General features: G+C 44.5%; 1 protein-coding gene across 1 annotated transcript in view; it reads left to right on the forward strand.

The window, feature by feature from the left end:
• Nucleotides 1-12,577, forward strand: part of Cfap57 (cilia and flagella associated protein 57) — a 69,837-nt gene that overhangs the window by 30,372 nt on the left and 26,888 nt on the right. Inside the window, exons 11-17 of the mRNA XM_026397759.2 lie at nucleotides 1,652-1,813; nucleotides 5,859-6,014; nucleotides 7,112-7,205; nucleotides 8,025-8,215; nucleotides 8,781-8,954; nucleotides 9,952-10,110; nucleotides 11,840-11,983. Of these exons, the coding sequence (XP_026253544.1) occupies nucleotides 1,652-1,813; nucleotides 5,859-6,014; nucleotides 7,112-7,205; nucleotides 8,025-8,215; nucleotides 8,781-8,954; nucleotides 9,952-10,110; nucleotides 11,840-11,983 (1,080 nt within the window). The remainder of the gene's footprint in view (nucleotides 1-1,651; nucleotides 1,814-5,858; nucleotides 6,015-7,111; nucleotides 7,206-8,024; nucleotides 8,216-8,780; nucleotides 8,955-9,951; nucleotides 10,111-11,839; nucleotides 11,984-12,577) is intronic.

Below are 12,577 nucleotides of genomic sequence, written 5' to 3' on the forward strand. Positions count from 1 at the left end.
TCCCTGTGCTAAGCCTAGGCCTTAGATCCAAAGTAACTTATTGTAATATATTCCCCTTCTTCTTTTAAGATATACTATTTATGAATAAAATAATTTCTATTATAGAAGCAGTGCATGTCTATTTTAGAAATAAAAGACCATATATATACATCATGGTAGAATATATGTGTGTGTGTGTGTGTGTGTGTGTGTGTGTGTTTGTATATCCTATTATATGATGGACCATAAGTTATTAACTCTTCTCTTTCAACTAGGCATTTACATTATGAACTATAATGAACATCCTAGTCTGCAAATTTATATGTGCATCTCTGACAATTTTTTAAGGCTCAATTCCTAGACAGAGATAGAACTCCTAAGTAAAAGAGTATTACTATTTTTAAAGTTCTGCACATTGCTAATTATGAGAAGGCATTTTTTATAGTTAACTCTTTTGTCTTAATTTTTTACTAGGTATTAATTACAGGGTCACAGGAAATTTTAAAGACAGCACAGAGGGCCAGTATAGCCTTCACCCAGTTTACCCCAGTGATCATCTTATGTAACTCTAGTACAATATCAAACCAGAAAACTGGCGCTGGTCCACTGCCTGAGTGTGAGCCTGGTCATTTCATCACATGGGTCATTTATATAACCTACCACAGTCAAGATGCAGAATTGCTCCTTCCCCACCTAGACCCACTTCTTGCCACCCTTTTGTAGTCATGCCTACCCCTCCCCACCATGCCTAATTCCTACCAACCATTCTTTTTTTCTGTTTCTATAATTTTGTCATTTTGAGAATTGTATATAAATGGATCATACATTATGTGACCTTCTGAGGGTGGGTTTTTCACTCAGCATAGTGCTCTTCAGATCTAACAAGGTGCTTTGTGTACTCATAGTTGATTCGCTTTATTGCTGAGTTATATTCCACAGTAAGCACAATTTGTTAAATCATCCATCCTTTATAGGATATTTTGATTTTTTTTCCAGTTTGACTTTTACAAATAAAGCTGCTCTGAACAATCTTGTGCAGGTTTTTGTGTGGGCTTTCATTTTCACTTTTCTGGGACAAATGCCCAGGAGTATGATTGCTGAATCTGATGGGAAGTGGGTATTTAATTTTTTAAGCAGCAGCCAAGCTTATCCAGAGTCACTGTACCATTTTACATTCCCATCAGCAATGTTTCAGTTCTTCTACATCACTGCCAGCACATGGGATTATCACAATTTTTATTCTAGCTGTTCTAATAGGTGTGTAGTGATATCTCATCATGGTCTTAATTTGCATTTCTCTAATGACTAATAATGTTGAACATCTTTTTATGTGCATACATGGCCATCTATATATCCTCTTCCCCAAAGTGTCCTCAAATCTTTTGCCCACTTTGGATTGCTAGGTTGTTTTACTATTGAGTTTTAAGAATTCTTTATACATTCTAGGTCATATTTCACTCAAGAGTTCAAATCCACGGGGAATGTAGCTATAGCCTTGCTTCTTTTCATTCATTCACAGAAAGAAGTCTGTGAGGGCATCTGCCTCATTCTTACCCAGAACCAGGTCTGCCTTGCTATGAGGCTGTTCCCAGGTTGTATGGATGGAGGCCTTGCACAGTCACCCTGGTCATCTATGGCCCTAAAAAGCTTCCTATGATCTTTTACCCTGCAGATGTTGCTCACCTTTGATGATCAGTACCTGCTGACTACTGCTGAGGATGGCTGTCTGTTCACCTGGAAGGTCTTCGATAAGGATGGCCGAGGAATCAAGCGGGAAAGGGAGGTGGGCTTTGCTGAAGAGGTGCTCGTGACTAAAACAGACATGGAAGAGAAGGTAAGAATTGGGCCCAATGAAGAGGAAAATCCTTACCAGACTGCATTCCAGCTCCTCAGAGCAGCATCTGAGGTCCTCCTCAGCCTGGCTGTACCCTGTGACTGTCCTTCTCACTGGTACTTGATTCTTTTTATACCCCCACACTGCCTGTCTTCCTCCATGTGGTCATCTTGACCTTGATCCACTGATCCTGCTTTCTTTTGCTACCTTGAGAGCAGAACCATGGCATCCAATTCTCCTGTATGACCAATAGTTTCTAGTTCTTGCTAGGCATGTGGAAGACAATAAATATACCAACAAACCAAATATACCAGTTGTTTCTGTGAAACATAGTCATTGCTAGTACTGAGAACCTCCTTTAAAAAAATAAAAGAAATGAAGGATGTAGGAAACATTCCTAAAACTCTTAACCAGACAATAAAACCATAAGTATAAAAATAACCAGCATTTGCAAAGAAGCAGGCACTGTGCTGACTACTTTATAAGTATTTCTCATTTATATCTCCCAATACATCTCAGAAAAAGATACTGTTATTGATCCCATATTTCAAGAAACAGGTTTGGAGAGGTAGAGTGCTGTGTCCAAAGTGACTGTGCTGGCAATGTGTAGACCAGTTTTCTAATCCAGATTTCATCCAGAGCCCACTCCTCATCACTATGCCCAAGGGACATCCCTCCTGTGAATGCAGTAAGCATTCCATAAAGATGTGGTTTTGGAGTTTTGATTGCATAGCTCTGTGCTGCACTACCTAAGAGAAGCTGACTGGATGGTTCATGGAGAATCTGAGAGTCATGCATTCATTGCTGCTCATCAAGGATCTAAGAGTACTATTGAATATCTGCCATTAGCTAAGCATTAGGGGTGCACATGTGAAAAGACAGGCCTGGGCCCTGTGGTCAGGAAGCTCACAGCCAGATAGGGGCTGGAGACAAGAACAACTGTGAGAACAGCAATGCGAAGGCAGCCACAGAGCCGGGTGATAGGCCTCTAGTGTTTCCTGGAGATGCCCACTAGAGCCCCCTCAAACCTCCTGCAGAAAGACAAAGGGGAAAGAAAGGGAGAGAGGCAGCCTGGCCTCCTTATGGCAAGCAACTGTCTCTTTCCCTTCCTTCTCTCTGTTTTCTTCTGTTTTCTAACCGTGGTGTAAAAAAGAAGCCAAGTAGGAGACACCAGGCTGAACCCAAGGCCTGAAGGTGTCTGAGCTGATGGCTGACCCACAGCTATGCTTGACAGCACTATTGCTAGGCTGAAAACGGGAGACTCCCTTCCTGGCTCCCTTCTCTTTCAACATCTGTATGACCACACTCTGTTTATGACCGGTCAACCTCTCTGATTCCTCCTCCCCTACTTCCTTACTGGCCCCTCTTCCACCTGTCTCTTAAAAGTCACATTCCCCAGAATTGCCAGCTCTTTCTTTTTTTCCTTTATATTCTTTGTAACTCTCTGTCAGCCCAGGATTTACCCCCTCTTTACGTTTTTCATTTATTCATTCTCCATGTGATATTGACAGAGATATGACACAGAGAAAAAGACATGGCAAGTCCTTCAGCTTATATCCTGAGAGAAGGGCTGGGTAAAATAAAATAGAGAAATCAATGAGAGTGGATGTTATGAAAGAACGATGCTGTGGGAACACAGGGGAAGGACTCTGACCCAAAAGAAGTGAGCCCCACACAACCTTCCAGAACAAATGGGAAAGGGCGTTCCACACAGAGGAATGAGTACGTGCTGAGGATGAGGGTCAGGTACTCTAGGAGAGATGGTACCCGTGGCTGTGGCTGGAGAATAGAGGGTGTGTCAGAGAGAAAGGGTGGTGAGAGAATCAGAGAGATCATGAGGGACTTTTAAGCCACATTTTAGACTGAAACTGTTCATAAGGCCCCACTACTGATAAGTTAGGAAGCATCTTGACAAGGTTCACGCATTGGAGAGATTACAGCAACATGGAATGAGCAGTTACCTCAAATGTCACATATCCAAACTGAATCTTTCCCACTTATAAATGTATCCCATTAGTCCAAGACAGACGTCTGTTCATCTGATGAATATTTATCAGTGCTGACAGCATTGCAGGTTCTATGCTGAGCTCTGGGGAGAAAGCAGTGAAGCAAGACAGGCCAAGCCTAATCCTCAGGTCCTGGAGACTCTACCTGGGGAAAAAGTTTTCATGCACAATCTTCTCACCTCCACCCCCCCCACCCAGTTAGCACCATTTCTCCAAAATATCTCTCTCTAGTCTTCCCATGCCTCTCTGCTCCCCTCCTCCATAACTGTGCAAGTCCTTAACCATCTCTCACTTGGACCATGCTGTTGTCCCCCAACTAATCACCTTGCCTTCATTCCATCTCTAAAGTGGTCCAGGCTGCACATTGTCTTTGGAGAGGCCTTTATAACATCAAAGTCAGCTTAATCGAGCTAGTTGAAGACCCTTGGAAGCCCTCAAGTATAAATTTCCTACATGGCCTACAGGGACCTTGATAAACTTGCCCAATCTCAGCCTCCTCTCCTGCTGCCTCCTATTGTCACCAAGTCATATGAGGGCCCTGACTGTACATCCTCGCTCCTACCTCCCTGACTTTGTACATGCAACTTTTGTTCATACTTCATTTCAGTGTTTCCTACATGCCAGGTCCACATTAGCATGATAGCCATGTGCAGAGCCAAGCATAACACATTCCTTGTGGTCTAGTCACTCCCAGGCAGTAGGGGAAAGACAAGTAAAGATGATTGATAGGGATGCATGGGGTGTCATCAAGGTGAGGGAGAATAAAACTCCTGTGTCCTCACCCACTGTGCCATCAACATTGACTTCATAGGAAGTGAGAGGTGTATGTGTTTAGAGTAGTTTTAGAAAACTCTGGCATCAGGGAGGACAGTGGAGACAGGAGTTGTCCAGGCAGAAGAATTAGGACCTATGTTAAAGTAATAGCACTGAGGCCAGCATGGGTATACAATGCATCAGGATGGACAACTAACAGTACTGAGAACTACCCAGCTCTGGGCACTTATCCCATTTTAATTATATTTTTATTTGGAATGTAAGTTCCATGGGGCAAGGATTGTGATTAAACAAATATCTTTTGAGTATCTACTGTGTGTTAGGCATTGTTCTAGGTACTTGGGGTACATCAGTTGTTTTAGTCAGCAATTTCACTGCTGTGACTAAATCACCCAACCAGAACAATTATAGAGGAGGAAAGTTTATTTGAGGGCTCACAGTTTCAGAGGTCTCAGTCCATAGAAGGCTGACTCCATTCGTTGGGGCTCCAGGTGAGGCTGAACATCATGATAGAAGAGTGTGGTAGAGGGAACCAGCTCACATGATGATCAGGAAGCAGAGAGAGAGAGAGAGAGAGAGAGAGAGAGAGAGAGAGAGAGAGAGGGGCTCCGCTCGCCAGATAAAATATTTACCCCATAATCACTCCCCTAGTGAACCATTTCCTCCAGCCACACCCCAGCTGCCTCTACTTGCTTAGGTTTAAGGCTATAACCCAACCATTTCTCCTCCAAACCTTCTTGTATTGTCTCATATGTGAGCTACTGGGGGACACCTCACTTCCAAACCATAACATCAGCAAATAAAACCAGCAAAGATCCCAGCCTTCTTGGAGCTTAAGCTTTAATGGGGAGAAAACAAAATAATAAGTAAATTATATAGTATATTAGAAAGTGCCAAGATCTAAGGAAGTGACCCAAAGTAGAGCACAGTAAGAGGGCCCGAGGGGAGGTCATGAAGGAAATGGTGGGAATAGGAAGGGGGTGGCAGGATTAAATAGTGGGGTTCAAGTGGGCCTTATGGAGCAGGTAACATGTGAGCCAATTTGAATGAAGGAGATGTGAGAGTTGTTAGCACACAGTGGAGCCCACGAGTGCATATTGTGGGGACAGAGGAATGAATCTTGTGGGGAAAGATGATAAGCTCTACCTGAGACATGTTGAGTTTGAAACTAGACAGAGCTGCAGGACTCAGGTCAAGGTCACAGGTTTAAATATTCTGATTCACCCCATTATGAAAGCTCTTGATTCTCTGCCCTTCTCCCAAAGGCTCAGATTATGTTGGAGCTAAAGACTCGTGTGGAAGAATTAAAAATGGAGAATGAGTATCAACTTCGACTAAAGGATATGAACTACTCTGAGAAGATTAAGGAGCTTACAGACAAGTTCCTCCAGGAAATGGAGTCCTTGAAAACCAAAAACCAGGTCTGTTTGAGAGACAGAACCAACAGCCACAAGCCAGAGAAATTTCTACTCAGCTCAACATGGGGCTGGCATGTATTGCCCAAGTTATGCTCAAAGAACATAAAGCACTGTTGATAATGTCAGAAATCATCAGAGTACAGTAAGGCACTAAGTAGAAAAAAGAATATAAAATTCTCTATCACTATGGTAATAGGTAAAATAAAATAGATAATAGTGTAACTATCTCTGGATGTTGGGATGATAGATACTTTATATTTTGCTCTTTATACCTTTCCATAGTTTCCAAATTCTCCGCAGTGATAGATAATTCATTACTTTTGTAATCAGGAAAATCTTACTTTAAAACAAAATGAAAAGATAGCAAGAAAAAAGTATAGAAAGAAAGAACTAGCAGAATATTGATTTCTAGATTGTCAGAAAGTTACATAGTCTAGGTTACATAATTACATAGTTTTGTTTTTGTTCTACAAAAATTTATCTGATCTTCTCATCCGAAGCCCCCAATCTTTTGCTCAAGAAAAATTGTTCTAGTATGTTATCTCTGTGGGTCAGAGAGTTTGTCTGAAAAACCATGGCTGTTGATTTTATTCATTCATTCATTTGTAATTCCATTCAGTTAGTCAACAAACATTTTTCTTTGGTGCCCCACATAAGCCTAGCACAAAGTTAAGTCCTGGGATGGCAGTGTCTCAGCCTGTGAGGATCTGTCCTGCTCCAGTAGAGAAGATACTTTTTAGAAGCTCACAGCTAATCCCAAGGAGTTCATTGAGAGTAAGGTGCAGGCAACAGGGTATTTGAATGAATCTCTACTTTTTCACCCCAAAATTCACTTGACACATATCTGAAACTAAACTCATCACTCACAAACCCATTTATTAGCAAGGATATAGACAGGGAAAGTATAGAACTTTCAGAGCAGAATATAATGCAAATAAGGAGGAAGTGATAGCGCATGCGTCATTCCATAGAATACAATAAGGGCTTGAGAAATGTGTGTGTTTGTGAGCAAAGGAGGGTATCACTTGTAAAACTATTTCTCATCCTGTGGTGCCTTCAGCAGATGTGCAGAAATCAGAAAATGTCATTTTACGGTTTAGGTTTTAAGAACAGAAAAAGAAAAGCAGGATATAAGTCACCGTGAGCGCATAGAAGACCTCCTAGACAAACAGAACCGGGAGCTGCAAGACCTGGGTGAGCCTACAAGCAGAAGCCATGAGGGCTGAGGGTGGCTGCTTGGCATTGGAAGGAGACAGGTTGAGAAAATGCCAGGAGTCCCCCAGACACAGCAGAAGTACCAGGGAATGTGGCCCTGTCTATGGTCAGGCTACATTCATCCCCCAGAATTCACGGTGGTTTTCACTCCTGTGTATTTACTTCTTCCATAAAACCATGTTAAACACCTACTATAGGGTGGGCATGGTGGTGCACACCTATAATCCCAGCAGCTCAGGAGGCTGAGGCAGGAGGATTGCAAGTTCAAAGCCAGCCTCAGCAACTTAGTGAGGCCCTAAGCACTTCAATGAGACCCTGCCTGTAAATAAAATACAAAATAGATCTGGGGATGTGGCTCAGTGGTCTAGTGCCCCTCAGTTTAATCCCCAGTACCCCCCCAAAAAGCAAAACAAAACACAAAAACACCTACTGCATTGCCAGTAGGAGATATAGACTTGCCTGGGTCCCAGACTCACTACTCACTTGCGGGGTGCTCTAGGGACACCTAACCTGACTAAACCTCAGCTTACTGTTCTGTAAAAATAGGACACTAATACTTATTTTGCATACTCAGGCTAGTCTTCTTGGCCTTGAACCTTCAAACATCCCTCTGCACCTTCCTAGAAACATTTCTGCCTAGGGCAGGAGGGATGGAGTTGGCTGAAGGCATGGAATTTTGGTTCCAGAGACGCTACTCTGGCTGCATGGAAGGGGTAGGAAAGCACCCAGGGTTGCTGCATGCCCCTTAGGCTGGTCTTCTCATATATCTTAAATACCTTCCCTCTTGTTTCTCTCCAGAATGTTGCAACAACCAAAAGTTGCTTCTAGAATATGAGAAATACCAGGAGTTACAACTCAAATCCCAAAGGATGCAGGAAGAGTATGAAAAACAGCTGCGAGATAATGATGAGACCAAGAGCCAAGCCCTGGAGGAACTGACTGAATTTTATGAGGCCAAGCTGCAAGAGAAAACCACCCTTCTGGAAGAGGTACTCTCAGGAACTAAGATCTCACTGTGCCTCCCTTTCATAGAGAAAAGGCAGGATGGGTTGGCTTAAGGAGAGCAGTTGTATTTTCGCAACTATTCATTGAGTAGCTACTGTGTGCCCATATGTGCTATACACTGGGAATTCAGTGGTGGGCATGAGCTAAAAGGTTCTATCCTCAAGGAACTTACATCTAATGGAAGAGAAAGTAAGTAATTTAGTAAAAAATATAAAATTACAGCTGTCACAGTTCCGTGAAGGAAAAACAGGACGCCTGGGTGCTGGTGTCAAGACCAGAAGCAAAACAGGATATGGGGATGTTGCTAAATGTGTGGTTGAAGTGATGGAGCCCGAGGACTGACCTGGATGGAAATATGGGAAACAGGAAGAAAGTGCACATGTCAGGAGACAAATGGCCTCAGTTTCCATTTCTGTAATAACACTCATCTCCCATTTGCCATGACAGGGCTCTGCGACTAGTCTCATCCCAGGCATTCTTAGCACAGAGGCATCCGTGAGCCCCTTCTCCCATGATTGCACTCTCTCCCTCTCTCTCTCTTTGAGCCAGGCCCAGGAGGATGTCAGGCAGCAGCTGCGGGAATTTGAAGAGACCAAGAAGCAGATTGAAGAAGATGAAGACCGAGAAATCCAAGATATCAAAATCAAGTACGAGAAAAAACTTCGGGAAGAGAAGGAATCCAACCTGCGGCTCAAGGGAGAAACAGGCATTATGAGGAAAAAGGTATCAGGCTGTTCTCTGAGAGACTTGGGAATGGGCAAGGGCCGGATTGCAGAAACAGCTGGGCCAGGTGAATAGAAAGCCCTGGGTGCTGTGCAGAGTTCTCACCTGAACGTCCTCACCTCCAGTGAGAAGGTTAGGAAAGGAGCACTGGCAGGTGCTCCTGCGGAGGCAGACAGACCTTGCCACATCCTCTGAAAAGGCAGCCATCTGGCCTCTCTCCTTTTGGCAGTGATGTTGAGCTCCCCTGTGGCTGATAGACTCTGTTTGGGCTTTCACTTCCAAGTAAGATCAATTAGAAATAGAAATAAAGTCTTCTCAGTCTGGAAGTGTCCTGGGCTCTGGTGGCTCCCGTTCAGGCTCCACAGGTGGGAAAAGGAGACAGGTAGAAGAGCTTTGTTTACAAGGTAGAGCAAGTATTTTTAGTTCACTGGTGATTGAGTGAAGGGCTATTCAATTCACAGTTCCTTGTGGAATTGTCACAGTTTCACCAAAACCTTTAGCCTTACAGAAGCCAAGTTCAAAGTGAGCTCCTGTTTCTTCATATTAGAAATCATACTGCTAGGAAGTCTAAGGACAGTCTTGGACATGACTAAGATGGCCCATTGGGTAGGGCCAGCATCTGTGAACTTGGTGGGCCACTGATTCAAACTTTTTAAGGTCAGTGTGATCATGGAAGACCCAGAGTCCATGCAAGGATCAGGAGCCTCTTGTGCAGAAAGAGGCCATCCTCACATACAGGGGATGGACCTGGGCATTATTAGACAGATTATTCCATCATCTATTTGGCCTAGGAAATTTCTGAGCCATTTTAAATTCTGCAAAAACTCACTCCCCCCAAAGTTTAGAAATGTTGTACACTCAGAGTTTTCAGTTGACAGAAGAGAGGCGGTCCAGCTCACAGTTGGTCAGTGATGGGGAGCTTTTTTCATGGTTTGGAAGGAGTGGAGATGAGCTCCAAGATTTCAGGGGTCTTTGCTGTTGCTATTTGCATCTGCAGTTCAGCAGCCTGCAGAAGGAGATCGAAGAGCGAACCAACGACATTGAGATGCTGAAGGGAGAGCAGGAGAAGCTGCAGGCAGTCATCAGGTCCCTAGAGAAAGACATTCAAGGCCTCAAACGAGAGATCCAGGAGAGAGATGAGACAATTCAAGACAAGGTGAAGACTATCTCCTGTCCTACCCAGCCACAGTCCAGAGGGACCCAAGCCATGAGGGCAAGGCTTGGAAAAGAGAGGGCCCCTGGCTTCTTGGAACACATGTATTTAACTTGATCTCTGGGAATAAGAGGTCAGCAAGGTGCCTGTGGTGTACTTGGCACTGTGCTGATTTCTGTCAACATGGCACACTCAGTTCTGCCAACAACCCCAGGGTATGAGCAATGCAGTGTTAATGGCTGCTGAGTTCCAAGAGATTGAGTATTCAAGGTCACACAGTGTATACAGGATGGACTTGGGACAGGAACCCAGTCAGTTGACTCCAAGGCCCCTGCCCTCCCAGATCCAGGTATCTATCTGTGAATATATTGCCCACATGGTCCCCCTGGTCAGAGAGGGACTCCCCTGAGGCTGAACCTGTACCTCCTGGGTGCCCCAGGAAGCTTGTACCACTTTTAGGGATGCCTCTCTCACAAAGCACTCAGAACACAGACACACATTCTAAGGGCCATACCATCTCAGCATGCAAAATTTAATATCATCCTTCTGAGCAAATCCAGACTCCATGCACTCCTCTCCACACACTCTGCATCTATTGTCTTAGCCAGAAATCGTCCTGTGGGTGAACATGGGCTTCAGTGTCAGGCCCAGCATTGCACCTTGGGCAACTTCTCCAAGTCTTCATTTCTTAGACCCCTATCAAGGGGTCTAATAAGGATTGAATGAGATAGTACCTGCAAGCCATTTCTCTGTATGAATGTTTGTGTATGGGTCTGGGCTTTCGGGTGGGAGCCTCAAAGCTCTCTTCAGATTCTCAGACAAGAAAGAGGCCAAAGATCATGTGTGAAATCACCCATAAAGAAAATACCAATGAATGGACTTGGCAGTGTTCCATAAGACCTGACAAAATTAGGCAACAGGCCAAATTTAGCCCTGGCTAAGTTTGCCAACCCTGGACTACAAGGTAAATTTTGAACTCTTGAACTCCTTGCCTTCCTCCCCAGCCCCCCAGCCCCCACTTCTCACTTCCCCTGGGAGCCACCACCAGATACTCCAGCAGGGTATGCCAAGCACCCTCAAAACAGACCACCCCTCCTTGACAGCACTTATCACAGCTTGAAGTTGTGTTTGTTTCCACATCTGCCTTCCTAGCTCTTGTTTTCTCCTGAGGGACAGATTATGCCACACCCATATTTGGCATTCCAATTCTTGGCAAAAGATGTTCATTCAGTAAATGTTTGATAAAATGGGTAGACTCATGTAGAAGCCATGTGACTTTTCTGACTGAGTCTTGAAAGACACACAGCCTCCCTTCAGGTATATTTGCTAAATGACAAGTAAGTCTTAAGTTTAGCCAGATGCAAGGGGAGGAACTTTGATTGTACCTGCTGCTACAGAAGCATCAAGGTCACACTGTAGAAGAGCTGCAGTGTGGGAAGGAGATGCAGCTGCCCGAAACCTATATATGAGTGAGTGAGTGAGTGAGTGAGTGAGTGAGTGAGGTTCCTGGCCACAAGTAAATTCTGAACTCTTGAACCCAATATGCAAGCACAGAAGCTAAGGAATCAGTGCTGTGACCTGGTGGGGGAGAGTTGGCCTTTGTATCCCCAGTGAGCAGAGAAGACTGGGCTTCCTCAATCAGGAGAGTCACAGGATTTATACTCCTTGCCCTAAAGCGATTCCACGTGCCAGGGCCTTGTGATCTCTCACTTCTCACTCATCTTACCCCTAGGAGAAACGAATTTATGATCTGAAAAAGAAGAATCAAGAACTAGAGAAGTTCAAGTTTGTGCTTGACTACAAAATAAAAGAGCTGAAGAAGCAAATAGAACCTCGAGAGAATGAGATCAAGGAGATGAAGGAACAGATTCAGGAGGTGAGAGCCCTCTGCGACACCCTAGCCTCTCAGACCCTCTCTCTGCCTTCGCTACTCCAAGTTGGCCTCGGGAATGAAAGTAAACTCTCCTTTCTAGTCCCTCTCCGCTCCCTAGGTATGTGCAGCCTCCACTCCACAGACATGCCACGAGGAAAGCCCTGGCGCAACTGAGGGCTCAGTGGTGTGAAAGTAAAATGCTTCAGAATTAAGCTTGCTGTAGGGCTCTGGGATAAGTTGGGGCCCTGCCTACCCTCAGCACACCAGCCCCAGGCCTTCGACCACCAGAGGGCAGTGTATACTCAGCCAACGGCCTCATCACCCGGCTCAACCCACCAGTTCAATGTTTCTCAACTGGAATCGGTGGGGCCCAGGCCAGGGCATGGTGTTTGGACTTAATCTGATAAGAAATAAGAAGTCCTCAAAGACTCTTGAGCCAAGAAGGACACAGTTAAGAATATGTTCTGTAAAGCAAACAGGATGAAGGTAGAGAGAGGAGAGATTAGAAGCAAGATCAGTTGGACAAGCGTTTCTGAGAGTTCAGTGAGGTATAAGTGTTCCCCTTTGTCCCCTGGACCCCTACACATTGCATTCCCT

Source organism: Urocitellus parryii, chromosome 11 (genome assembly GCF_045843805.1).
Source record: "Urocitellus parryii isolate mUroPar1 chromosome 11, mUroPar1.hap1, whole genome shotgun sequence".
NCBI lineage: Eukaryota > Metazoa > Chordata > Mammalia > Rodentia > Sciuridae > Urocitellus > Urocitellus parryii.